At 33.4% G+C, this 27,778-nt stretch overlaps 1 protein-coding gene across 1 annotated transcript in view; it reads left to right on the forward strand.

Moving 5' to 3' along the window:
* LOC141505173 (uncharacterized) overlaps positions 1 to 27,778 on the forward strand; it is a 205,220-nt gene that overhangs the window by 16,779 nt on the left and 160,663 nt on the right. Inside the window, exons 7-10 of the mRNA XM_074210743.1 lie at positions 1,811 to 1,907; positions 6,252 to 6,308; positions 8,906 to 9,015; positions 9,997 to 10,093. Of these exons, the coding sequence (XP_074066844.1) occupies positions 1,811 to 1,907; positions 6,252 to 6,308; positions 8,906 to 9,015; positions 9,997 to 10,093 (361 nt within the window). The remainder of the gene's footprint in view (positions 1 to 1,810; positions 1,908 to 6,251; positions 6,309 to 8,905; positions 9,016 to 9,996; positions 10,094 to 27,778) is intronic.

Here is a 27,778-nt window from a genome sequence, read left to right on the forward strand (position 1 = left end):
AGAATAGGCAGACAACCAGACAAAAAGACAGTCTTTTACAGTAGATTCATGAAACACATTTGTTCTAAGTATGAATTTAATCCTTCCTTGAGCCTGTAATTTGGGAAAGAATATATTTTAATAGTACTGTCCTTACTGTCATTAAAATGCTCAAATTTTCTCAGAGAATCATATTGCTTAAGCTCATATCTTTATTTTAACCTGTTTTAAAGTAGTTTAGAGTTCATGAAATCATATCTGAGTGAGTAAGGCTAGGGATTGGAACTATGATTCAATAGCTTCTGGGTGATGAAACTCCTACTAAGGCAAGTAACACCTCTGCAGCTTATTCTCTTAGAGCATTCCTTCTTATAATGAGAATCTTGTGTCTCAGCAGTCTCTGTCATCTAACAAGCCTCAGCTGTTCTCTCAACAGTTATGCTATTCCCTCTCGAGGTATATTTGCCTACACATATAGCCATATCTTTCTATACATGTATTTATGCATATTGTTTGTATTATGCACATATAAATGTATATATGCCTATATGTATATATATGTATATATATGTATACATATATATATATACATTTCCACTAGGCTGCCTCTTTAGATATATTTATGTATATATGAATTTTATATCAATATATTTAATATGTTAATTCAATTTTTAGGAAATAAAAACATTTTCCTAATGAATTACTTTGCAAGAAGTACAAATATCTTTCATTAGATATTTTAAGCAAAAATTGAATTGCTTAGCTATCCATTTAAAGGTCATCTAGCTGTGCCCTCAATTAGAATCATTTAAATTTTTTCTTTTTTTATGAACTTAACAAAAGTTACATAAAGTGAACATAACATGTAGAATAGAAAAGCAGCTTCCTGCTCATGAAAATGAAAATATCTAAATGTAAGGAACTTGTGTTTCTTTTTTTTGACATAAAATACTTGAAAAATGTAACTTTCAAATCTGTCCTCATATGTGATTCAGTCTTTACTTTCTTCTTTTATATAAATGATTCAGTAACTAGGTTTTTATTTTTTTTTGGTGGCCTTATGTTTAACAACCCATTTCTCTCAATTTTCCTCCTCTCCCTCCTTTTGTTCCCCTTCAAAAGGAAGAAAAGAAAAGAAAATTTTTAAAAATGTTAACAAGCATGAATAGTCCACAAAACAAAAACCCATATTGGCTCTATCCAAAAATTTATGTCCCATTCTGTATCTTGAGTCCAATACTTCCCTTTTCAAGAGGAATAATATGATTCCTTGTTTATCCTCTGAAATTATGTTTGATCATTTTATAATTAGTTCTTAAATGCTTCATATTTGTTTTTCCTTGATATTATTGTGATAACATTCTTAATGAAATTATGATAAAATTTTCATCAATTTTTCTTATTATATTTTGTATCAGTTCATAGAAGTCTCCCCAGGTTTCTCTAGTATCATCCTTCTAATGTTTTCTGATTGTACAATAATATTTAATTTTTTAATATACACAATTTGTTCCGTCATTCCCTATTAAGGAACATGCTATTAGTTTCCAGTTTTTTGCTCAGCTACAAAGGTCTGCTATAACTATTTCCCTATGAGTCCTATCCAATGAGTTGGAAGATATCCAGGGTTCATTCTTTCCGAGGCTTTTATTTAATCAAAACATTAATTGGAAGGTCAGAAAAGCTAAATGACTTGCCTAAGTTGACACAGCTAATTAGTTGAAATTCAATGGGGTTTTAGAAATCAAACCAAAGCTGGAGTTCAAGTCTCTTGAATTCCAAGTCAGTGTTAATGTCAGTTATATCAGACTCTCCCTTTTTCCTTCTGTAGAGAATGGGAAATAAAATGTGAAGAGCTGATGTTGACCAAAAGAATGGAAAAGGAAGAGGAGCGACATATACAAGAGCTCAAAGCTCTCTGTGTGAAGGTAAAGTGATACAATTTCCACTCAAGAAGAACTTATTGAAAATTGCTTGTGTTCACAGTAATGAAAATGGTGAGAATCAAGCAATGAAGATGATTATTAAAGTTGTGAATTAAAATGGTGCCTATATTAATGTATGTAAGATAAATGCTTTCTGTTTCATTCATACATTCTCTTGAATAGGGCAGTAATCCTCAGTCGTTCTTAGAATACTTACCGGCCTGCTTGAGCTATATTTATAAGTGAAGAAAGATAAATTAACTAAAGCTCCTACCTCTTCTATGCATAATTCTATTCCTCATTTTTCCTAAAACCCACTATGGAAACCATACGGTAATCACTACCTCTCCCCTCAAGGAACATGTCTGCTTGATCTAAAGAACCATTATCAGCAGAGAGTATTTGTCTTCTTTATTTCTCCCTTTGTCTCAAGCTATTAACAACTTCTTGGTAGGAAAGAAAATGGGATTCAGCAACACTATTCCAATTAACAAGATAAATGCCCACCTGGCTTTACCATCTGCTCTGTAAATGTACCTTCTAAATCTTTGACAGCCTAGGTTTTAATAAGTTTTTTGATTCTATACCGCGAAATTCCTTGATATTGTTGTTAACTACTTACGCAAAATACCTCTGGCTCTTGGCTATCCATTCCAACCATTAGAAACCTTAAGACTTCTGGACCATTCCAACTTATGCTTTAACTGAACTGTATATGTTATCTACTCTGATTAAAGTATAGGGTAAGAGCATCTCAAGACTATGAAATTTTTAGGTTTTTTTTCCTCTTTTGATTTCCAGTGTTTAGCATAGTGTTTTGCATTTGGGACAACTGCTTAATGCATGTTTTTTTCTCCACAATTCAGAGCCCTTCAGTGAATTAACACTGATTTTCTACTGATGCATTTTTCCTTGGTTTTTTCCTACCCAAATTGGTCTTCTGATTCTTAAAGAAAGCAAATCATCAGGTAGAATTCATCCTGGAGTGTTTATTATGGGCAAGGATTTTTAAAACTAGTTTTCCAAGAAAGAATTAACTTAGATTCGGAGATAGAATACAAATATTTATGGTAGAAGAAATGGTAGGGGAAGAGGCACAGAAAACAAGTTATGTGCAATAATAAATTATGACATAGGTTCATTGGATTGAGGGTAACTGTGATGCAAAACAATTGTAAGAGCATAGCCTTAGTTCAGAGCATGGGAGGAAACTTTAAAATTTTTTTCAATTAAAATATTATATTTTCTCTTCTTTGTCCCCCCCCAACCCAGAAATTGGGAGAATTGAGGGAATATCAAAATTTGTATACTAAAATTACATAATCAAAAGAAAATCCTACATTCCCATTGTTGGTGCTGAAAACCTATCTCATTTTATATAGAAAGTCTATTCACTTCTCTTTCTGAAAGTGTGTGTAGCATGGCACCAACATCACTTCCAGAATCATATGGTCAATCACTGAGTTGATCAGGATTCTTTCAGAGTTATTTATCTTTATAAAATTTTTCATTGTCCTACTTCAGCTCATTTCACTCTGAATAAGTATATAAGTCTTCCTATGTATAATGAAACTTTTTCTCCTTTTTATCATTTCTTATGGTAAAAATGATAATTCATGATTTTAATAATACTTCAATTTGTCCTTTAACTCTTTCTTTTGTCGAATTTTTATAGGATTTATTACAATAATACGGGGCAAAGGGTATGCACAGTTAGGTAATTTCAAGTTACCTAATACACCAACAGCAGGCAATATTCTTCTTCCAACCGGTGTCATTTGACTTTTTTTCATCTTTGCCAATCCTCAGAGGTTTGAATTGAAACATTGGGCTTGATTTGATATGTATTCTCAACTTCTTAGTTATTTGGAGGAGTATTACATTTATTTATTGATAGCAATTAGAATTTCTTCTTTTAAAAGTTTGAGTAGGTATTATAATTATGGATTATTCCACTTTTGCAAAAGAGAAAGAATGAGACCAGTAAATTGCCAAGATCATGTAATTTTAGACAAATATCAGTATTAGAACCTATTTCTATTGAACTAAGCTCATTGCCCTTTCTGCTTCCTGATGCTGATAAATTATTTTAGTTACTTTGACCATTAAATTGGAGAACATAAATTTACCAGAAGTGAAGAAGGAAGGTATCAACAGAGTTCAGAAATATGTAGAGAGGGAAGCTAGGTGGTGCAGTGGATGGAGCACTGGCCCTGAACTCAGGTAGACCTGAGTTCAAGTTCAGCCTCAGACACTTGCAAAAAATTAACCGTGTGAACTTGGGCAAGTAATTTAAGCCCTTTGCCTTGCAAAAATCAAAAAGGAAAATACATGGAAGACTCAGATTTGGAACCTGCTTATGAAAACAGTGGTGGGGGGAAACTATTCTAACAAGAGTGAGAGAAGCATAAACTAACGCGGGAGAAACAAGTACAAGATTAATTGGAAGAGAAAAGAATCATACATTGTGAGTATAAGGAACCAGGAAGATGATGGCATCATTGAAACTGATGAAGAAACATCAAAAGCTATTTAATTGAGTCTTAGAAAGATGCACTTGTTTCTTGGACATGATTTGTCATTATTGAACCTATATTTTGATCTTGGCCATCCATTCTTAATCATCGACTTTAGAATTTTATAGTGAATTGAGGTAATCTTTATGGGGCCTATAGTTTCTGGATAAATCTTTTAAAAATACTAATATTATTACATTTTTTTTAAAAAGTAGACATTTAACTCAAGTCCAGGCTTAATGGTAATTCTCAAATTATTTTTCAAAGATTACTTTGAAAGTGGTTCTTCCATGATCATATCAGTTTCATAGGATTAAATCTAATTTTCTGCTCACATCATCTCACATTTTTTAGGGAACAAAGTCTAGATCCAGTGCCTTCCACATTCTGAAACTAAAGAAATTTCCATACTTAATTCCTAGTGAACCACCATACAAATCTTGTAGTTCAATTAGGCAGACGTGTAGTCCAATCATACCTCAAATTCACCTCATGCAATTCCACTGTACAATTGCTTATGTAGCTGCTTCTACTTGGAATGCCTGCCTCATCTTCTCCATCTGTTCAAATATAAGTTTTTTCCTTATCCCATCTTTACAGGATTCTGTGGTTTACTTGATGAAGAGTACTTGTCAAGAACTGCCATATCATAAGCTGCTTTGGCCAAGCTTCATTTAACTTGTTATCATTCTTTGGTCTGCCCTACCTCCAGACCATACTATCTTTATCCAGATGGTTATGGTATTCCTCAGTTCCCACTTCTCTTTTATGTATTTTTTTCTCCTATCATGCAACTTCCTTGAAATTAGGGTCCTCTTTGTTTTCTGCTTTTGTATCATCAGAACTTAGAAGACGACATTACCTGTTAGATGCACTTAATGAAATGGGCAGTGTTTTGATTTCTTTCCATACACATACCAATATTTTTAGATGTGTACATACATGCATTGGCATATGTGTAATAAGTGTGTATGTGGATATCAATCTGTATGTATATTTATATGTTATGGGTATATATTATCTCTATATACCCATGTATGCATACACATATATAAAGCCTCTATATATCTAAGGTCAGCTTACTTCTTTGTCAAGTCTTCCATAATGTTGAAGTGCAAGAGGTCTTGTCCCTGTCATTTCTCATCGTCTAGAGCCACACGGCTCTTATTATACTTCCAATTTTTGTTTGTGAACATTTTTTCTAGTACACTGAATTAAGAATCCTTTTGGAGGCAAAAATTGTTTTTTCTTTGCTAACAACTTGGTTGGCTGAACCACACTAAGTCATTTAGCATCTCAGTGCTTTGGACAGAGCTCTGCAATTAAATGTGATTTCCTTTCACCTTTAGATTCTCAGTCCCTATCCATGCCATTATCCAGTTCCCTATCCTTATACATATCCTTACCTCCATACTCATTCTTATCCTTGTCCCCATCCCTATGCCCTTCCCATTCTAGTTCCTTTCACTTTGGACCCAATTCCCTTTCCCTATTTATCATTATCCCTTTTCCTATCCATATTTCTACCCCTATCTCTATATCCATTCTTATCTATCTCTATCACTATCCCCCATCACTCTGCCTATACCATCACAGCTCTATCCGTATCCCTAATATAATTTGTATCCCTAAATGGTATCCTGATTCTTACTCCTCAAAACAACTAGCTGTGGAATTTCTGTAGTAATATTTGTTGAGTGCCTAGATCTTGAGGTTTAATTAGAAAACGGAGATCACATGGAAGGTAAAAGTTATTTAGGAACCTGAGATTTAAATGTTGGAGAGGATGGAATAATATGAAAATAACAGAATCATATTGAACAATTTCCAGGGTAAGGACTTGGAGAAGAAAATTGAAAAATACCTGAACGCAACGGAAATCAACACGGTATGCAAACCTGATACGTTAGAAAATGAAAATATGTCAAAACAAAAATTATCAGCAGAGGATTCCTATTCAATAAGTTTGTTTCTTGTCTTTGATGAAAGAAAAAATGACTTAGTGCCAAGAAAACAAAGTAGAGGGCATAATGTAAATGTATTATGATTGCTTGGGTTATTTTGGGGCAATAGAGTATTTCTGATTTTAATGAGTATTGCACTATTTTCTTGTTTGAAAATAAAATATTTCAATCTTATTTTCTGAGCCAAAGAGCAATTTAGAGTGGTCCTTTCTTATAGTCAATAATAGACAACTCTAGAATACACAATCTAGGACAACTTTTGAAAGAAAGTAAACTACCATATCGAAAAGATGAGGTGACAGGTTTTATTTTAAAACCTGGATAATTAATTTCAAAAACGTCATTCCTGAAGATGGGAAATAATTTTTCATTTTTACTTTTCATAATTTTTCCAATTTCATTTATTTGAATCTAACTTTTCAATCTTTTTCAGTTAGGCAAGATAATGGGGAAAAATGCATACATACACATTACAACCAGTTAATGAAAGGAAAATTTCCTCCAAGGATTTCTTTTTTTAAAATAGTTTTGAGTTTTATAATTTTTCCCCTAATCTCACTTCCTTCCCCCCACCAGCACCTCCCAGGATTTCCTAATGGACCCATATTCCTGCACAAAAAAAAAAAAATAAGGACCTGGGATTTCCTGGCAAAAGATAAGAAGCTAGGAAAGATCCTTCCCTCATTGAATTGGTAGTCCTTGTTTGTTTTCTCTCACCTTGTAATAGAGATAGGGGCCTATGACTTCTTACTTGACATAATCCCTTGACCTGGCGGTAATTGATTTGGAAGATATATTGAGAAGTTTCTACTATTGCCCCCAACTGCTACATAAATCTGTCCAACATCTAATATAAAATGTCGTCTTCTTTTAGGAAGATTGACAGTGGCAATACTTGTTAGGTATGTGGGACCTTGGACAACTCATGTTTTAATTCAGGTTCCTTTTTAATCTCATATGAAAAGTAAATATAATATCATATTCTCTGTTCTCTTCTCTTGCCTTTTGCACATAGATTTAAATGAAAAATTAATAGACATTTGATAGTGGAAAAATGTCAAAAAAAGCTATATATATATGTATATATATATATATATATATGTATACACACATACACACACACACACACACACATACACAAACAAACACATATAGATGTATAAAAGAAGATAATCACCACATTGCAACCAAGCTGGTTTCAAAAAGGGTTTTTGTTCTGAACAAAAATCACACAGGAGAGAAAAGCTCCAGGTTGGAGCCTCTTTTGACTTTGCCAAATGATAGTAGATATGAATTTGGAACAGTGAATGGGCAGATGTCAAGAAGAGAAAAGATCATGAAAAATAAGGGTGGATTTTCATAAAATAAATCTATCTTTAATCTTAATCAAAATTTTACTCATTGGTATAAAGATTAAAGAAATTATAATTTATAAGTTTTGTATTTGACCTAAACTGAGGATAGGTTGCAAGGGAGAGGATAGATTTTGGAATCTTCAAAATATTAACAGGCTATTCTAGTTTTTTCAGAGTCCTATGAAAATGAAATTGAATCAATGTAAATATTATGTTCAACTTTTAGTTTCAGGAGGTCAAGTACAGGAACATTTGCATTCTTTTCTCATCTTGTAAATTCATATTTTCTTTTTTTCTAGTTTTCAAGATACATTGTCCATGCCTCTTTAACTTCTGTCTCTTTTATGTAAATAAAGCACAATAGTTTAGCTTTATTTCATAAAAAATTAGCTTTATTGGTGATCTCTAAATTGTGTAATTAGAAAAACAAAAGTGTTTCTTAAAATAAATGATTCGTTTTTAACTAAATTTTCTTAAGTGCTGTGCTTTGGAAGATCATCTTTTATTTGAATCCTATCTGTTTCTTTCCATCTATCTATATATGTATATATAATATAAATATATATATATATATAATATATATTTTTGTTGGAAGATTATTAAGAAGGGGTCTTTGTTAGTTGCATTTGATTGACAACATGTAGAGAAGACATGCTAGGAAACACCAGAAATTACCTGGAGTTCTTTAGTATTCTGAATCTGAGAACTTTTGGAGCATCACTATCATTTCTAACAATAATTTGGTTCACTTCTGCAATTCTAGGTCTAGAATAGTAAATAGTGCTGAATACATAATGGCTAAAAACTGGTAAGTTGGGGTTAGGTGCATCATACTTTGGCTGACTGAATCATAATTTTTTATCTTAAATCCAGGTGTCTTTGTTTTATACTGCCAATGCAGGTAGCTTTCATTTTCTTCATAGTTATCACAGATGTTTAATCCTAAAAGGAATCCACTTTCAGAGTGAGAAAAAGCAAACACTCATCTAATTAACTCGCCAGCTAAGACTGCAGGTCCCATGGTCATTCTCGGTGCTCAAGGTTCTTCACAACGCATGATGTCTATTTGTTGGTTAGCAATCAGATGCAAATAAGTGCTACTAGTTTCTCTAGTATTATCTGTAATGGACTTGTACTGTTACTCACTGAACTATTCACATTCATAGGTGCCAAAATCAAGCATAGAAGAACAACAAAATAAATTAATGGTAGAAGAAGAAATTAGCAGAGTCAAACCTACATTAATAAGAAAGAAAAGGAAACATTCCTGGTTCCAGTAAGATATGTGCTTTCTCATACAATTAACACAATTCTTAACGAACAAAAAATTCATTCATTTCTGTTCAGTTCTGTATCTGTTAGGTTATCATCTTGTTAAATTTATCATTTAAATTAGAAAATCTTACTGTTCCTTTAAAGATTAAAAGGGGTTCACAATTTCCTCAAATGGCTTCTGGGAAGAAGAGGTATGAAACACATGAACTATGGAGGCGACCCACAAAGATTCATTTTTATTTGAGCTTGATAACTGTGGCAGAGAGGAAAGAGTACAAGATTTAAAAGCTGAAAATCTAGGCTCAAATCACTGTCCTATCACTTCTTTTTGTGTGATTTTAATCAAGTCATTTCAGATCATTAGGATTCATATTTCTCATCTCTAAAATGAGAATATTTTATCAGTTGACATTCACTGTTACTTTCAACAGTAAATCAATACTTCTACATTCCTTAAAAAGCAAATCTATGGGTTGGATATGTGGCACAGTAGATAGAGCACCAGCCCTGGAGTCAGGAGTACCTGAGTTGAAATCCCACCTCAGGAACTTAATAATTACCTAGATGTGTGGCCTTGGGCAAGCCTCTTAATCCCATTTGCCTTGCAAAAACCTAAAAAAAAAAAAAAAGCAAATCCTATATTAATTGTAGGAGAGGAAAACGTCAACAGAAATAAGGATCTGTATCTTTTACATACTTAAACATATAATTAATCAGCTTTTATATCTTCATTTTTTTACCTGTTGTTAGATTAGGTTCCACCCCTTCCCTTGTTCACATATTGATTTAGAGATATGTATACCTATATGATAGACCTATATTCTACAAAATTCACAAACTCACGTCTTTGACATGTGACTTTGTCTTTTTTGAGAGCTGAAATTGAGGAATTTTTTATAGTTTGCTCTAAGGAATTATTTAGATTATAGTAGACTCTATTTTGTTTTGTAACTATTTTTCTCCAAACTTTGAATGATTCTAGAAATATAAAAGGATGCAATTTCCTGAGCTTCTTTCGTTTTCAGAATCATGACAAGCAATTAAATAATATACATATGAAGGAAGAAAATGAAGAAAAGGTAAATTTTCATTATGTAAAATTTGTCATGAAAATTTATGCATGTGTGTTACCTCATTTTAATTACCAAGTGATGCATTTATTTGTAATTTGAATTAGAAAACTATAGTTTAAGGTGGGGAGGTAGGTATTCTATCATAATTACCCATCAGTGTTCAAAAGAACAAACTTACCTAAAGAGGGAAGCGTAGTGAATACTGGTAGCACCTGGCAGAGCCTAGCAGCATTAGTCCCATGACCCCCTGAGAAGGCCAGAACAAGTGCCTATATCCCCAATCCAGAAACTTCAGCCAGTTATTCCTGCAGCACAGAAGCAGACCTCCACTATAACATAGAAAACTTAATAAAAAATTAGGATAGAAAATTAGCAAAAAACAAACACAAACAAAAAGGAACTTGACCACAGAAATTGACTACAGTGATAGGGAAGATCAAGATACAAATTCACAAGACAAAAGCAATGATGCAAACTCTCATAGAAAAATACAAATTGGTATCAAGCTGAAGAAATAAAAGCAATGCTAGAGAATCATGAAGAAAATGTTCAAAGTTGGGTAAAGGAAAAACAAAAAAAGGATTGACTCAAAATTGTGCAAAAATTCTCTTTAGCAAAAAACTCCTTAAAAAATAAAACTGGGCAAGTCGAAGTTATTGACTCCATTGAGATGTCTTGAAACACAAAACAATCAAAAGAATAAAAAATAAAATGTGTAATATATCATTAAAGCAGCAACTGTTCAGGGAAACAGATTAAGAGAAAATTTGTATCTGAAAAACTACCTGGACCACATATTTCAATAAATTAAGGAAAAGTACCCTAATATCTTTGTACTGGATGGTAAAATACAAATTTAAAAGAATCTACCTGTCAACTCCTGAGATCCCACCCCCCCCTTAAAAAAGCCCCCAATACTCCATTACTATCAAAGCCCATTTCCAAAGTTCTCAGGTCAAAGAGCTTTGATCACATAGAGTCAGAAATAATCCAAATATTGTGGAGTTATATTCAGGATAACACAAGATATAATAGATTCTTCAGATTTAGAATATGATATTCCAAAGGGCAAAGCAGCTAGGTTTACAATAATCAACCTGTCCAGCAAAAAAAAAAAAAAATGTAGAGGTAAATAGAATTTTAGAAAAGTTAGATAAAATGATCTTCAGAGAAAATTGAATGAGCGTTTATAGAAACAGAGGACCTTTCTGATAAAAAAAGATCAGATTTGAATAGAAAATTTGATATTCAAACAAGAGGCATAAAAATATAAACAAGAATGAGAAAATGTAAGTAATTCAATAAGGTTAAACTGGTTACATTCCTAGATGGGAAGCTGATACTTGTAATTTTTAAGAAATATGTCACTATTGGAGTAGTTAGGAGTCTACATAGAACAAAGTGGTAGGTTTATAAATTTGTCTATGGTGTTAGGATGATGTAAAAGACGGGTGGTATATAAAGGGGCGATATAAAAAAAGGGAGAAATGTGTTAGGAAGGAGCGGGAAGGGAGAGGTAATGATTATTTCACATGAAAGTGGCATGAAAGATTTTAAAGTAGATGGCAAGATAGGAGCAGGCATGCTTGAGCCTTGCTCTCATCAGCATTGAGTCAAAAGAGAAATAACACACACTGTTCCATGACAAATCTATTTTACTTCATAGGGAAGTAGGAGGGGAAGAAGATAAGACAAGGGGTACAGAGATAGAAGGCATGGCACACTGGGTACTTCAGTGGTCAGAAATATAAACTTGAGAGAAGAAATGTGTGATAGCACAGAAATAAAAGAGAAGTGGAAAATAGTATAGAGGGATATACACAGTAATCAGAATGGTCAAAATATGTGGGATGAACTTAACCATGAAACATAAATGGATAGCAGAGATGATTAAAAAACAAAATCTTATAATATTTATAAGAGAAACATCTGAAACAGACAACATAGAAATGGTATGAATTTGGAGCAAAATATGTTATGCTTCCAGTAAAGTCAAAAGCAGGGATAACAATCATGATCTCGAAACAAAATGAAAGCTAAAGCAGATTTAAATAAAAAAGATGAGGAAACCACACCTTGTTTGAAAAAGTACTATCAACAATGGTGTAATATCATTATTTATTAAATATGCATCTAATTGTATAGGATCAAAATTTTAAAAGGAGAGGTTAAGTGAGTTACAAGAAGAAATTGCCAAAGTCTACAAGTGGAGGAATTCAACTTCCCCTCTCAAAATTAGATAATTCTTAACCAAAGAGCAAATAGGAAAAAGTTAAGAATGTATGGTGAATTTTAGATAAGTGAATATAATGATCCCTAGAGAAAATTGGATGGGAATAGAAAGGAATATAAATTTTTCTTAGCAGTGTATGGCACCAATCCAAATTGGCAATACAGGAGGGCTTAAAATCCTCCAAAACAAGGTTCAGAAAAGCACAATTAAGTGTATCATTTTCAAACCACAGTGCAATAAAAATTACATTCAATAAAGGGTCTTGGAAAGATAGATAAAAAATAACTGGAAACTAAATCTAAAAAGTGAGTGGCTAAAATAATCAAATTTCATTAAAAAGAATGACAATAAGAAAGAATATCAAAATTTATGGAATGGAACAAATGCAGCATTTAGTAGTTTAAATCAGTAGAGAGCAGATAAAGATGTTTGTTCATATGTTACTAAAAATGATAGAAAAATTAAAAAATTAAAATCTTCAATTAAACACCAAATTTGAAATCCTGAAAGTCAGAGATTAATTAAATTTAAAGTAAAAAAAAAATCATGGAACATAAAAAGAAAAAAAAATCTGGTCTTATAAAGAAATAATAAAATAAATAAAATACTGGTAAATCTCATTTTAAAAAAAAGAAATAAAATAATATTACTAGTATCAAAGTTTTGAATACTCAATTTTCTACCAATGAAGAAAAAAACAATTATTTCTAAATTGTTCAATTACATGCCAGTAAATCTGCCAGTCAAAAAAATGGATGAATATTTTCCCAATTAAAAATTGCCCGGATTATTAGAAAAATAAAATGGAACACTTATCTTAGAAAATGAAATTTATCAAGCTATTTGAGAATTCCCTTACAAAAAATTCCCAGTACCAGATAGATTCACAAGTGAATTCAATCAAGTATTTGGACAATTTAAATACTATATAAACTACTTGAAAAAACAGGCAAAATAAATCTTATTCTTTTATGACACTGCAAAACCTGGAAAAGTCAAAACAAAGAAACTAGACCAATTTCCCTAATGAATATTTTTTAATTTTCATCCTTTTGTAATTAATGAAGATTGACACAAAAATTAATGAAATTCAAGCAAGAAGATTAAAGCATTAATATATCATAAAGAATTATGCACTAGAACCAGATTTGATTTATAACAAGAATGCAGAGTGAAGAAAACTATCAGAATGATCGACCATGTCAATAATAAAATCAATAATGTATGTAATTATGTAATTTTCCCTATAGATTCAGAAAAAACTTTTGACAAAATACATCTATGAATGCTTTTTAAATTATTTTAGTAATGCTAACATTTTCTTAAGAGTTCCAGGTAATGGTTTCCTGTAAAAGAAGCAACCAGTTTGACCTTATTAAATCTTTTATATTTGGTCTCTCTTGTTTAATAATTTTCTCCAAATTCTTGTGGGTCAGATGTTCATTTCTGGTATTTTCTCAAGAATACTTGAAAGTCCTAATTTAATTAGGTGAATATCTATTTTTTCCCATTATCTATTTTTCCCAATACAGAATTATATCCATCATTGCTGGGTAATATATTCTTGATTGCAAACCCAACTCTTCTGCTCTTTAGAGTAGTTATGTTCCATGCCCTTTGGTCTTTTAACGGTTAAATTTTGTTTTATCTTGACTGTAGCTCCATAGACCTTAAATTGTTGCTTTCTTGTTGTTTGTCATATTATTTCTTTGATTTGAGGACTTTGAAACTTAGCTATAATATTCTTCATCGTTCATCATAAGTTCTAGTGTATAATGTCTAGACTCATTTTTTTGATTATAATTTTCAGATAGACCAACAATTTTTATATGCTTCTTTCTTACCAGTCTCTCATTTACTCAATCTATTTGCCAGGTTAGTAGTCTTTTTCCCAATGGAATATTTCACATACCCTTCTATTACTTCTTATTCTTTTTTATAAATTCTTTCTTTCTTTATAAAGTCATTAGCTTCCCCTTATTCATTTCTAATTTTTTAAAATTATGTTTTTTGATTGCAAGTTTTTGTATTGACCTTTATTTTATTATTTTTAATTTAAAGAAATGGGGTTAAGTGACTTGCCCAAGGTCACACAATTAGACAAATGTTAAGTGTCTGAGGCCAGATTGGAACTCAGGTATTCCTGACTCCAGGATTAGTGCTCTATCCACTATGCCACTTAGCCACACTACAGTTATTTTCTTTTGAAAGTTTTCAATCTCTTTGTCCACTCGGTCGACTCTTTTAATAAATTTCTTAATTTTTTTCCTTACTCTAGTTAAATTTCCCCCCCTCATACCTCTCTTATTTGAGTTTAAAGTCCTTGTAAGTTCTTTCAAATATTCTTTATGTGTCCATTTTACATATATTTTTGAAGTAGAAGTAGCTGCTTTAACTTCACTTTCTTTTTTTGAATTTGAAATCGATATCACCCCAGTAGTTATCTATAGCCTAGTTTTTTTCTCTTTTTCTTACTCATTTTAGAGTCTTATTTCTTGGCTGTTAATTATATGATAGAAGGGAATACTAGTCTCTAGGTGTGGGAGATAATTTCTTAAGCTTCATGGTTCTGTGCTAGTGGTTTTTGAGTTCTATTTGAGAACTTATCTTGGCTCTCCGGTGAGAGTGACCAAAGTCAGTAGGGCCTCTGCCTATCTGCACCAGCACTCACTGAGATAGTCAGATTCATAAAATTATTCATGTCCTACTTTAGCTCATTTCACTCTGCATCAGTATTCAGGGTATTCCTATGTATGGTGAAACTTTCTCAATTGTATGATTTCTTATGGTAAATATGATACTGTATGATTATAATGATGTAATACTTCAATTTGTCCTTTAATTCTTTCTTTTGTAGAAGTTGTATAGGATTTGTTGCAATATTGTTGGACAAATTCAAGTAACCTATCAATATACCAACAACAACACACAATATTCTTCTTCCAACAGGTGTCCTTTGACTTTTTCTCATCTTTGCCAATCCTCCTGGGTTTGAGGTAGAACATTTGACATTACTTAATATGTATCCTCTACTTCTTAGTTATTTGGAGTAGTATTCCATTTATACATTAATAGTATTTAGGATTTCTTGCTTTAAAAATTTGAATCTGTGCTATTCCTATAAAAATTTGAGCACGTGGTATTAAGGTTAGGATAATTTTGGATCATTCCACTTTTTCAAAGGAAAAAAAAAGAGAGTTAAGTAAATTGCCAAGATCAGATAATCCTAGATGAAAAATCTATTGAAATAAAACCATTGTCCTTTCAGCTTCCTGATGCTGATAAATTATTTTAGTTACTTTGTCCAATAAATTGGAACATAAATTTACCAGAGGTTAAGAAGGAAGGTATCGACAGAGTTCAAAAATTTGTAGAAAGGGCTGCTGGGTGGCAAAGTGGATAGAGCACTGGCAGTGGACTCAGGAAGACCTGAGTTCAAGTTCAACTGCAGAAACTTAAAAAAATAATTAACTGTGTGACCGTGGGCAATTAACTTAACCCATCTGACTAGCAAAAGTCAAGAAGAAAATACATGAAGAGATAAATACTCATTTTTGAATCATGATTCTGGAAGTATTAGGTGGGGTGAGGGTGGGAAGCTATTCCAACAAGAGTGGGAGAAGCTGACCCTGGACAAACAAGTACAAGATTAAATGCAAGAGAAAAGAATCCTAAATTAAGAATGTAAGGAACAAGTAATGTGATGGTATTGAAAGTGATGAGGAAATATCAACAGCTATTGAATTGAATCTTTGAAAGGTTCACTTGTTTCTTGCACATGATTTGTTATTATTGAACCTATAATTTGACCTTCGCTATTGTTTCTTAATCATGTATTTTAGAATTTCATGGTGGATTGAGGTAATCCTTATGGTGCCTATGGTTTCTAGATGATTCTAAAAAACCACTAACATTATTACATTTTAGAAAATGTGGACATTTACCTCATGTCCACATTTAATGGTAACTCAAATTATTTTTCAAAGATTACTTTGAAAGTTCTTTCATGATCGTATCAGTTTCAAAGGATTGAATTAAACATATCAGCAAAACATCATTGCGGCTTAATGAACAAAGTCCAGATCCAGTGCCTTCCACATTCTGAAACCAAAAAAATTTTCCATACTGAATTCCTAGTCTACCACCAACCCTAGTCTTGTAGTTCAATCAAGCAGACATGTACTGCAATAATACCTCAAATTCACCTCACGCAATTCTACTGTACCATTGCTTATGTTGCTGCTTCTACTTGGGATCCTTGCCTTATTTTCTCTGTTCAAATCTTAATTTTAGCTTGTCCCCTCTTGAGGACCATGATTCTGTGGTTTCCTTGATAATGATGAGTACCTTTTGGTACCTTTTGGCCAAATTTCATTTAACTTTTTATTCATTCTTTGGTCTGCCCTACCTGTACGCCAGGCTGTCTTTGGCCAGATGGATATGGAATCCCTAAGTTCCCACCTCTGTCTTATGCATTTTTTCTCCCATAATGTAGGTTCCTTGAGATTAGGGACCACTTTGTTTTCTGGTTTGGTATCATCAGAGCTTTGAAGAGGACCTGACATTTTAGAATCACTTAATGAGTGTGTCATGTTTCTATCTCTTTCTATATCCATATAAATAAATACATGTGTGTACATACACAAATAGGTATATGTGTAATATATGTGTGAAGGTCAGGTTACTTTTTAATCATGACTCCCCTAATATTCTTTCATGTGCAAGAGGTCTTGTCCCTGTCACTTCTCATAGTATAGAACCACATGGCTCTTATAGTACTTCCACTTGTTTTGTTTGTGAACATGTCTTTTAGTACAATGAATTAAGAATCCTTCTGGAGGCCCAAACTGTCTTTTCATTGCAAAAAGAGAGGCTACTTTGACCTCTTCCTGACACATTCTGGTTGTCTGACCCTCACCAAGTCAATTAGCATCCTTGACAATTAAATGAGATCTCCTTTCATCTTTAGATTCCAAGTCCCTATCCATATCATTATCCATTTCCCTAAACTGATTTCTTTCCCTATCTCTCTATACTCATTCTAATCCCCATCCCCTTCCCTATGCCCCTCCCTTCTTAATTCCTTTCACTTTAAAACAAAGTTCCTATCCCTATATATCATTATCCCCTTACCCTATCCATTTTCCTATCCCTAACCATCTCTATGCTCATTCTAATCTATATCTATCCCTGTCCCCACTCTGTATGCCCATTCCATACCATCTCTATTCCTATCCCCAATGTTATATGAATCCCTAAATCATATCCTGATTGTTAGTACACAAAGTAACTAGCTGTGACATTTCTGTAGTAAGATTTGTTGAGTGTTAAGATTTTGAGGGTTAATTAGAGAACAGAGGTCCCATTATAGGTACAAATCAGTTATTTAGGAACCCGGAATTTTGAAAGTTGGAGTGGATAGATTAATATGAAAATAACAGAACCATTTTGAACAATTTTCAAGGTAAGGACCTGCAGAACAAAATGTAAAAAATCTATAAAGCCATCTGAAGCGAATATGGAATGTAATCCTGATAGGACAGGAAAAGAAAAAAATATCAGTAGAACAATTATCAGCAGATGATTCTTATTCACCAAATCTGTCTGATTCTTGACTTAGATGAAAGAACAAATCAATTAGTGCCAAGAAAAGAGAGTAAAGGGCATGATGTAAATGTGGAATGATTGCTTAGGGATTTGACAGGATAGCCATAAAGTAACCTCTGCTTTTAATGAATGTCTCACTGTTTTCTTGTTTGAAAAAAAAAAAAAAAATAGATATTTCAATCTTACTTTTTGAGACAAAGAAAAATTTGGGGTGATCTTCTCTTATAACCAATAATAGATGAAATTAGGGGCAGCTGGGTGTTGCAGTGGATAGAGCACCGGCCCTGGAGTCAGGGGTACCTGAGTTCAAATCTGGCCTCAGACACTTGATAATTACCTAGATGTGTGGCCTTGTGTAAGCCACTTAACCCCATTTGCTTTTCCAAAAAACCCTAAAAAATAGACAAATGTAGAATGAAAATCTAGGACAATTTTCCAAAGAAAGCAGCCAAACAACCATATTGACTCTCATGATGGGGTGACAGGTTTTATTTTAAAATTTGGACAATTAATTTTTCCCAAGTCATTTCTGAAGAAGAGAAATTATTTTTCAATTTTCCTTTTCATCATTTTTCCTATTTCGTGTATTTCTCTGTAACATACCTTTTTGAGTTGGGCAAGATAATGAATTAAATTGCATATATACATACATACATATTAGAGCCATTTAATAAGAGAGCAATATTTTCTCCAAATATTTGCTAATGGGCATATAACCCTACACAAAAATATAAGAACCTAGGGTTTCCTGACAAAAGATAGAAAGCTAGGGAAGATACTTCTCTCATTGAATCTGAAATTCATGTTTGTTTTCTCTTTCTTGCCTGGCAATGTAGATTTAGGATTATAATGAATTCTTACCTGATATAATCTCTTGACCTGGTGGTAATCGATTTGGAGGATACCTTGAGAATTTTCCACTATAACCCCCTCAAATGCTACAGAAATCTGTCCAACATCTAAGATAGAATGTCATCTAGCTTCTGCCTCAAAATCTGCAGTGACAGGGAATTCATGACCCCAACATCCAGTCCATTGTCTTATTAAATAACTTTTATACCCATGTTCAGCCCTATATTACTATCCTTGTATGATTTTTATTTCCAGCTAAAGGAACTGATGTTGGCTCTTAACTCTATTATCCTTCTGTTAGTAAGCTCTCTTTTAGTTGATCAATATTCTTTTGGTCTCTTCAGACAAATTATGAATACAAATAGTAAAGAAGACAGGTCCAAAGACAGAAGAGGAACTTTCTAACTGAATATCAATGAACAAGTCAATGAGGGATTTACATGTAGAATGACTTCCTTGTTTCAAATACCTTTTCTTAGGACATTTTGAAATATGACTTCCCTCTGTGACTTCCTTGAAAACAGAGCTTGACTTTTTTTCTCTTTCCATGCTCAGCAACTTTTCATGTTTAGAACAAAGGAGGCACTTAATAAATACTTGTTGACTTTTGTTGAAAAGCTAGGATTCTATTTTTAAAAACAATATATATATATATATATATATATATATATATATACATATATATATACACACACATGTATATATATATATATATATATAATTACCTCTATTATAAAGAGGAATGAGACATTTTCAAAGAGTTTCTAGTTAATTGCCTCACAGTAATGAATGAGCTAGTTTTGAAATTTAAGAATTAAGAGATTATGATTTCTATATTTTATACATTTAGCACAGGATAATAAGAAACAAAACTGAAAAGGCTTACCTTAACGTTTCCAGTCTACCCTCCTAATAGTAAAATTTTGGGGGACAGAAAAATAGACATATACATATGCACGAACACCTACGCGTATACACATACACAGACACACACACACACTCAATCACATTCAGAATAAGCAAGTTCAACCATTGAAGTTAGTTAGCAATGGGCCAAAAAAAAATATTCATTAAATTTGTGAATTGTCTGTAGTCAAGATAAATCCTGCTAAACTTTTGTTTAAGGTTATGAGTGCTACAATAAGAACTCACGCTTATCTGAATGAATTTGATTACAAATGAGTTCTGTAATGCTTATTATCTAATTTTATTTTCATGACAACTCTGTGCTGGAGGTTACATAAATGTCATTCTGATTTTACAGATGAGGAAAAAGCAGGATTCTGAAAAAGATATTACTTTTTCAAGTTCTTCTAAATAGTAAATGAATAAACCAGGATTATGTTCCAGGTCATCTGTGGGAAAAATGCATTTTCAATATCAATTATAAAGAGGACAAAGAAGACAGGCTTCCTTTACTTATTTTGTGGCACATGTCTTTTCCCCATTGCAAATTAAATATTATGAGAAACTTAATTGCCCATAAGCATCCTGTTCTTTGAGTCTGTCTTATTTTCAAGGGACTACTAGAGTGCCTAAGTTTTTTAGAGTAGGACTCCACTGAAGTATCCACAATACTAATCCTAAAAGAAAACCCAGGTAAACAGGAAAAACTACTTTTTTTTTGAGAAAATAAAAGTCACAAGATTTCATTAAGAGTTGAACCTGCCTTAATATTCTATTGAAATTTTATGAACAGATTTTACCTTGGGATTCTCCATCTGTTTTTCTGATGAATTTCACCATAATCTATTCTATGACGGAGTTTGGGAAAAGGGCTTTTAGGAAGATTGAGGAAAAGCACTACCTGTTAGATGTACAGAACCTTGGGCATCTCACTTTTTAAGTCAGTTTCCTTCTAAAACTCATGTGAAAAGTAAATATAATGCCAAATATTCTGCTCTCCTTCAGAATTACTTAGAGAACTCTTCTCTTGCCTTTTGTACATAGATTCAAATGAATAGACATTTGATATTGGGAAAAATGTCTCAAAAAATATATATGTCAAAGATGATAATCACCACATAGCAACCAAGCTGGATTCAAAAAGGGCTTTTGTTCTGTACAAAAATCACACAGGAACAAAAGGCTCCAGGTGGAGCTTCTTTTGACTTTGGCAAAAGATAGAAGTGAATTTGGAATGGTGAATCGGTAGATGTCAAGAAGAGAAAAGATCATGAAAAATAAGATTGGATTATCCTAAAATACATCATTAACTACAATCCTAATCAAGTTTATTCTCATTTACATAAAGATTAAAGCAAAAATAACTTAAAAGTTTTGTAGTTGACCTAAACTGAGGATAGGTTGCAAGTGAGAGGATAGATTTTGCAATCCCCAAAATATTGACAGACTAGTACAGTTTTTCTGAATCTTATGAAAATGAAATTGAATCAGTGTAAATATTATGTTCAACCTTTAGTTTCAGGAGCTCAAATACAGGAACCTTTGCATTCTTTTCTCATTTTTTTTGATGATCTGCTTATATTCTTTTTCTTAATATTTATTTTTATTTTTGTACAAATGATTTTTTTACATTACTAAAATATTCTTGTTTAAGAGTAAATATGATATCCCCTCCCTCAAAAATATATAGACACTCATAAGCAATAAAGTAAAGGAAAGAGAAAAAAATTAAAATTACAATTAAAAAAATAATAGGTACAGCTAGGTGGTGCAGTGGACAGAGCACTTTTTATTTTTTTTACAAATGATTTTTTTACCTTACTGAAATATTCTTGTTTAAGAGTAAATATGATATCCACTCCTCCCAAAATATATAGACCCTCATAAGCAATAAAGTAAAGGAAAGAGAAAAAACTTAAAATTACAATTAAAAAAATAGGTACAGCTAGGTGGTGCAGTGGACAGAGCACAGGCCTTGTACTCAGGAGCTCTCGGGTTCAAATCAGACTTCAGACACCCAACAATCACCCAGGTTGTGACCCTGGGCAAGCCAACCCAACTCCATTGTCCTGCAAAAACCAAAAATAAAATAAAATAAAATAATCATAATAATCATAATAATGATAATGGTGATGATGATGATGATGATGATGATAGGGATGGCTAGGTGGCGCAGTGGACAAAGAACTGTCCCTGGAGCCAGAAGCACCTCGGCTCAAAACTGGTCTCAGATACCCAACAATTACTCAGCTTTGTGGCCCTGGGCAAGCTACCCAACCCACTTGCCCTGCACCCCCCCCCAAAAATAATAACAAACAATATGGTTCAGTCTGTGTTTCAACTCCACCAGTTCTGTTGCGGGTGGATCACATTCTTTATGATAAATCCATCACAAAAGCTACTTCATATTTTTACACTGTTGCCATTGCTGATTGCAACTCCCTCCATTTGTACTCCCCCACTACCACATACTACACTTTCTCCTTAAATGTGCTGTAGGGTAGCTGAATGGCACAGCAGACTGATCATAGGCCCTGTGCCCCAGAGGCCCTGAGCCCACATACCATCCCTAAGGCTGAGCAAATACAAGGTCCTATGGCCCCAGACAGGCCATCCAATCCCAGCCCCTTGCGAGAAGTAAAAAAGAAAACGTGTTATATCTGACCACTCTCGCCCATGGTCCACCCTCTCCTTCATTACTCACATCCTCCCCTTCCCCCTGTCCCCCTTGTCTCTTTCTTACTCTAGATGTCTATGCCCTATTAAATATAATTCTTATATGAAATATCTTAGCCAATTCCTCATCTCCTTTTTCTTTTTCCCATTACATTTCCCTTTAATTCATTGATTCCATTTTTACAATATGTTACATCTTCAAATTCAGCTCTCTACTGTGCTTCATTGATAGAAGCTCCTTCTACCTGCTCTATTAAACGAGAAGTTTCTTATGAGTATTAACACAATCATTTTTCTATGCAGGAATACATGTAGTTCATCATCATCATTATGGCCCCTATATTTTACCCTTCTCCTCCACACTCTGCTTCACCTGAGTCCTATATTTGAAGATCAAATGTTCTGGTCAGCTCTGGCCATTTTAACAGTAACATCTGAAATTCCCCTGGTTCATTGAAAGTTCATAGTTTTCCCTGGAAGAAGACATTCATTTTTGTTGGTAGTTGATTTTTGGGATACATTCCAAATCTTTTACCTTCTGGAATATTACATTCCAAGCTCTAGGAGCCTTTAATGTAGTTGCTGCTAAGTCCTGTGTGATCCTAACTGCAGTTCTATGATATTTGAATTGTGTCCTTCTGGCTGCTTGTAATTTTTCTCTTTGACTTCGGAGTTCCAGAAATTGGCCATAATATTTATGGGGGTTGTTTTCTTTGGACCTCTTTTTGGGGGAGATAGGTGGATTCTCTCAATTTCTATTTTGCCCTCTGCTTCTAGGATATCAGGGCAATTTCCTTGTAGGAACTCTTTAAAAATGGTATCAAGTCTCTTGTCCTGATCGTGACTTTCAATTATTCCAATAATTTTTAACTTATCTTTCCTGAATCCATTTACCAGATCAGCTGTTTTTTTCTTTTTTTTTCTTTTTTTTTCTCTAGTTGTTTTAGTTGCATGTTTAGTTCATTGATTTTCTCTTTCTCCAATTTATTCATATAAGCATTTAGAGCTATAATATATCCCCTGAGAGTCGCTTTCAATGAATCCCATAGGATTTGGTATGTTGTTTCATTATTAACATTATCTAGGATAAAATGGTTAATTCTTTCTATAATTTGTTTTTTGGTCCACTCATTTTTTAAAATGAGGTTATTCAGTTTCCAATTTGTTCTGGGTCTATATCTCCTTGGCCCAGTATTGCATATGACTTTTATTGCATTGTGATCTGAGAAAGATGTATTCACTATTTCTGCCTTTCTGCATTTGATCATTAGGTTTTTATGTCCTAGTACATGGTGAATTTTTGTGTAAGTTCCATGTACTGCAGAGAAAGAGGTATATTCCTTTCTATCCCCATTCAGTTTCCTCCATCAGTCTACCATATCTAATTTTTCTAACAATCTATTTACCTCCCTAATTTCTTTCCTGTTCGTTTTATGATTCGATTTATCTAGATCTGATAGAGGGAGGTTGAGGTCTCCCACTAGTAGACTTTTGCTCTCTATGTCTTCCTGGAGTTCTTTCAGCTTCTCCACTAAGAATTTGGGTGCTATTGCACTGGGTACATATGTATTCAATATTGAAATGACTTTATTGTCTATGGTAACTTTTAGGAGGATAAAGTTTCCTTCCTTATCTCTTTCAATGCTATCTATTTTTGCTGTTGCTTTGTCTGAGATAAGGATTGCTACCCCCTGCTTTTTTTACTTCAGCTGAAGTAAAATATATTTTGCTGCAACCTGTTACCTTTACTCCATATGTATCTCTCTGCTTCAAATGAGTTTCTTGTAAGCAGCATATTGTAGGATTCTGCTTTTTAATCCACTCTGATATTCGCTTATGTTTTAAGGGAGAGTTCATCCCATTCACATTCAAGGTTATGAATACTAATTCGTTATTGCCCTCCATGCTATCTTCCCTCTGTGTTTTCCCCCTATCCCCACCTTTTATCCATATTCCCCAGTCTTGTGTTTCTGAAAACCACCCCCTTCAGTGTGTTTGCCCTTCTATATCACACCCTCCCCTTTCTTTCCCCTTTCCCCTTTTCCCATTTCCCTTCCCTTCCTTTTGTTATTTCCCCTTATTTCCCCAACTCCCCTTCCCTTTCTCTGTCCCCCCTCCATTTTTCCCCTTTTAACACTTGAAAAGTTAGATGTTTTATAAGTTAACTGAGTATGTGTAGGTTGACTTTAAGCCAAGACCTATGAGTAGAAGATTCAGGTCTTTCTCTTCTGCTCAATTCTTTCCCGCTATTGCCATAGGTTTTTTGTACCTCTCAGTGTAAGGAGATTTACCCCATTCAATACCCTCCCTCCTCCCTTCTCTATCCTGTCCCCCTTTTTAGGGATGTAGTTTTTTTTAGATCATTCTATCTAAGTCATAGAAAATTCTGATTGTCTGGCCATTCTAGTACTGTATATTCTATCGAATAGAGTCAAAATTTCTGAGAGTTATTAGAGTCTTTCTCCCAAGCGGGGTTAAAGCCAGTTATATCCCATTAGGGAGTAGTCTAATGGATAGGTCATGAATGTCCATCATTTCTGGCTAGGTGTATTCTCTAGGTTAGGATTACATTTCTCAAGGTTTATGAGAATTTTTTTTCCCCCACCATGCTGGGATATAGCCAGTTTCAACTTACTGTATTGCATTTTTTGTTCCTTTTACCGCTCCCTCCCCTTTTTTTACCCTTTTACCTTTTCCTGTGTCTCTTGAAACTCCTGTTTGATGTCCAAGTTTTCTGTTTAGCTCTGGCCTTTTCATCAGAAATGTTTCGAATTCTTCCATTTCATTAAATGTTCATCTTTTTCACTGGAAGAGAAGGCTCAGCTTTGCAGGAAAGTAGATTCTTAGCTGCAATCCAATCTCCTGTGCTCTTGGAAATATCTCGTTCCAGGCCCTTCGATCCCTTAAAGTTGATGCAGCCAGGTCCTGCATGATCCTTACTGTGGCTTCTTGATATTTAAATTGTTTCTTTATGACTGCTTGCAGGATTTTCTCTTTTATCTGAGAGTTCTGGAGTTTGGCCACAACATTCCTTGGTGTTTTCATTTCAGGATCTTTTTTCCGGTGGGGATCGATGTACTCTTTCAATAACTACTTTGCCCTCTGATTCCATCATATCAGGGCAGTTTCCCATCACTAGATTCTGTAATATTAAATCCAGGCTTTTTTTTCTCTTCAATGTTTTCAGGAAGTCCTATAATTTTCAGGTTGCCCCTCCTCGGTCTATTCTCAAGGTCAGTGGTTTTGTTGATGAGGTATTTTACATTTACTTCTATTTTTTCTGTTTTTTTTTTATTTTATTTAACTGACTCTTGCTGTCTCATGGAGTCATTAGTTTCTGTAGACTCCATTATATTTTGGGGGGAGGAGTTTTCTTCATTAACCTTTTGCAACTCCTTTTCCAATTGGTCAATTCTACTTTTGAAAGAGCTTTCCATTTGACCAATTGAGGTTTTGAGAGAATTAATTTCTTTTTGCATTTGCTCATTTGAGGATCTGAGAGAATTATTCTCATTTTATATTGGTCCAGTTGATGATCTGAGAAATTTATTCTCATTTTGTAATTGTCCAATTGATGATCTGAGAGATTTATTCTCCTTTTGTTTTTGTCCAATTGTACTTTCTAAGGTTTTCTTTTCTTGTTGAAAGGTATTAATTGTCTCTCCAAAATTTTGAGGCTGCTTCCTTATTTCTTCAAGGAAGTCTTTCTGTGCTGGAGACCAGATTGTATTCTCCTCAGAGGTTCCAGGTCTCTCTGAGTTGGGGTCTTTCTCTTCCAGGAATTTTTCTATGGATCCACCTTTCCGCTGACCCTTCTTCATTATGCTAAGACCTTGAGTTGGGGATGGGCTGGTTCACAGGACTTGGCATCTATAAAGGCTTTACTGAGTGCAGTTTCTCTGGCTGGCCAGTAGGAGGTGCTGGTTGTCCTCTCTGGAGTGTCTGTGACCTTGGTTGAGAGGCCTTCTCCCTTTGCCTGAAGGGAGGAGTTGGAGCTATTGAATTCTTTTGCCTTCAATCAATGGTGGGCTTCACCCTGGCCTGAAGTCATTCCTCAGCTGGACTGGTTCTTCTGCTCATACACCTGGGCCTGAGGCAGAAGTAGTTTGCATTTGTTTGTTTGGCAATAGGTCCTTGTGCAATGGAGGCATGGACTCAGAGTTTCTTAGACCTGAAGATCCTAGGGATGGTGTCCGCAGCTCTCCTGCACCAGAACTCTCCCCCCAGCCTGGTCCCCAAGCTCCAGGGTGACAGCACCAACACCAGCATGTAAACTTTTAAAGTATAGGGCAAGATAGGAGCAAGTATGCTTGAAAGTGATTCTCATAAGCATTGTATCGAAAATGGCATAACACACTCTGCTTTATGAGAAATCTATCTTCATAGGGAAGTAGTGGGGAAGAAGTTAAGTTATGGAAGACAGAGATAGAAGGCACAAATGCAGTATTTATGACGTCTAAATGTTTAAATCAATAAAGTAGAGATAGCTGATAGAGATTTTGATTATTTTGATTATGTAACTAAAAATGTTAGAAAAATTAAAAAATTAAAATCATCAATTAAACACCAAATTAGAAATCCTGAACATCAGAGATTAATAAAATTTAAAGTAAATATAATAATCACTGAACTCTAAAAGTAAAAAAAGCCTTGACTATTAAAAAATAATGAAATACAACACTGGTTAATTTTATTTAAAAAAAGAAGTAACATTAAATTCACAGTATCAGAATTTAAAATATTGAATTGACTACCAATGAAAAAAAAAAAATTATAACAATTATTTCTATTTTGTTCAATTATTTGCCAGTAAATCTGACAATCGAAAGAAAATGGATGAATATTTACTGTAGTAAAAATTTCCCAGATTATCAGAAAAATAAAACAGCACACTTAAAAACTAGTCTTAGATAATGATATTAACTAAGCCATTACTACATTCCCTAAGAAAAAATTCCCAATAACAGATAGATACACAGGTGAATTAAATCAAGTATCTGGACAATATAAATACTATGTAAACTACTTGAAAAAATAGACAAAATAAATCTATGACACTGAAAAACCAGGAAGAGTCAAAACAGAGAAACTGTAGACCAATTTCCCTAATGAATATTATTTTATTTTCATCCTTTTGTAACTAACGAATATTGACACAAAAAATTAATGAAATTCAAGCAAGAAGATTAGAGCAATATATCATACACTAGAACCAGATGGGATTTATAACAGGAATGCAGAATGAAGAAAGCTATCAGATTAATAGTTCATATTAATAATAAACTTAGCAAATTATATAATTATATAATTTTACCTATAGATTCAGAAAAAAATCTTTTGACAAAATACCTCTATGAATGTTTTTTAAACTATTTTAGTAATGCTAACATTTTCTTAAAGAGATCCAAATAATGGTT

The sequence above is a fragment of the Macrotis lagotis genome, chromosome 1, assembly GCF_037893015.1.
Source record: "Macrotis lagotis isolate mMagLag1 chromosome 1, bilby.v1.9.chrom.fasta, whole genome shotgun sequence".
NCBI classification, from domain to species: domain Eukaryota; kingdom Metazoa; phylum Chordata; class Mammalia; order Peramelemorphia; family Peramelidae; genus Macrotis; species Macrotis lagotis.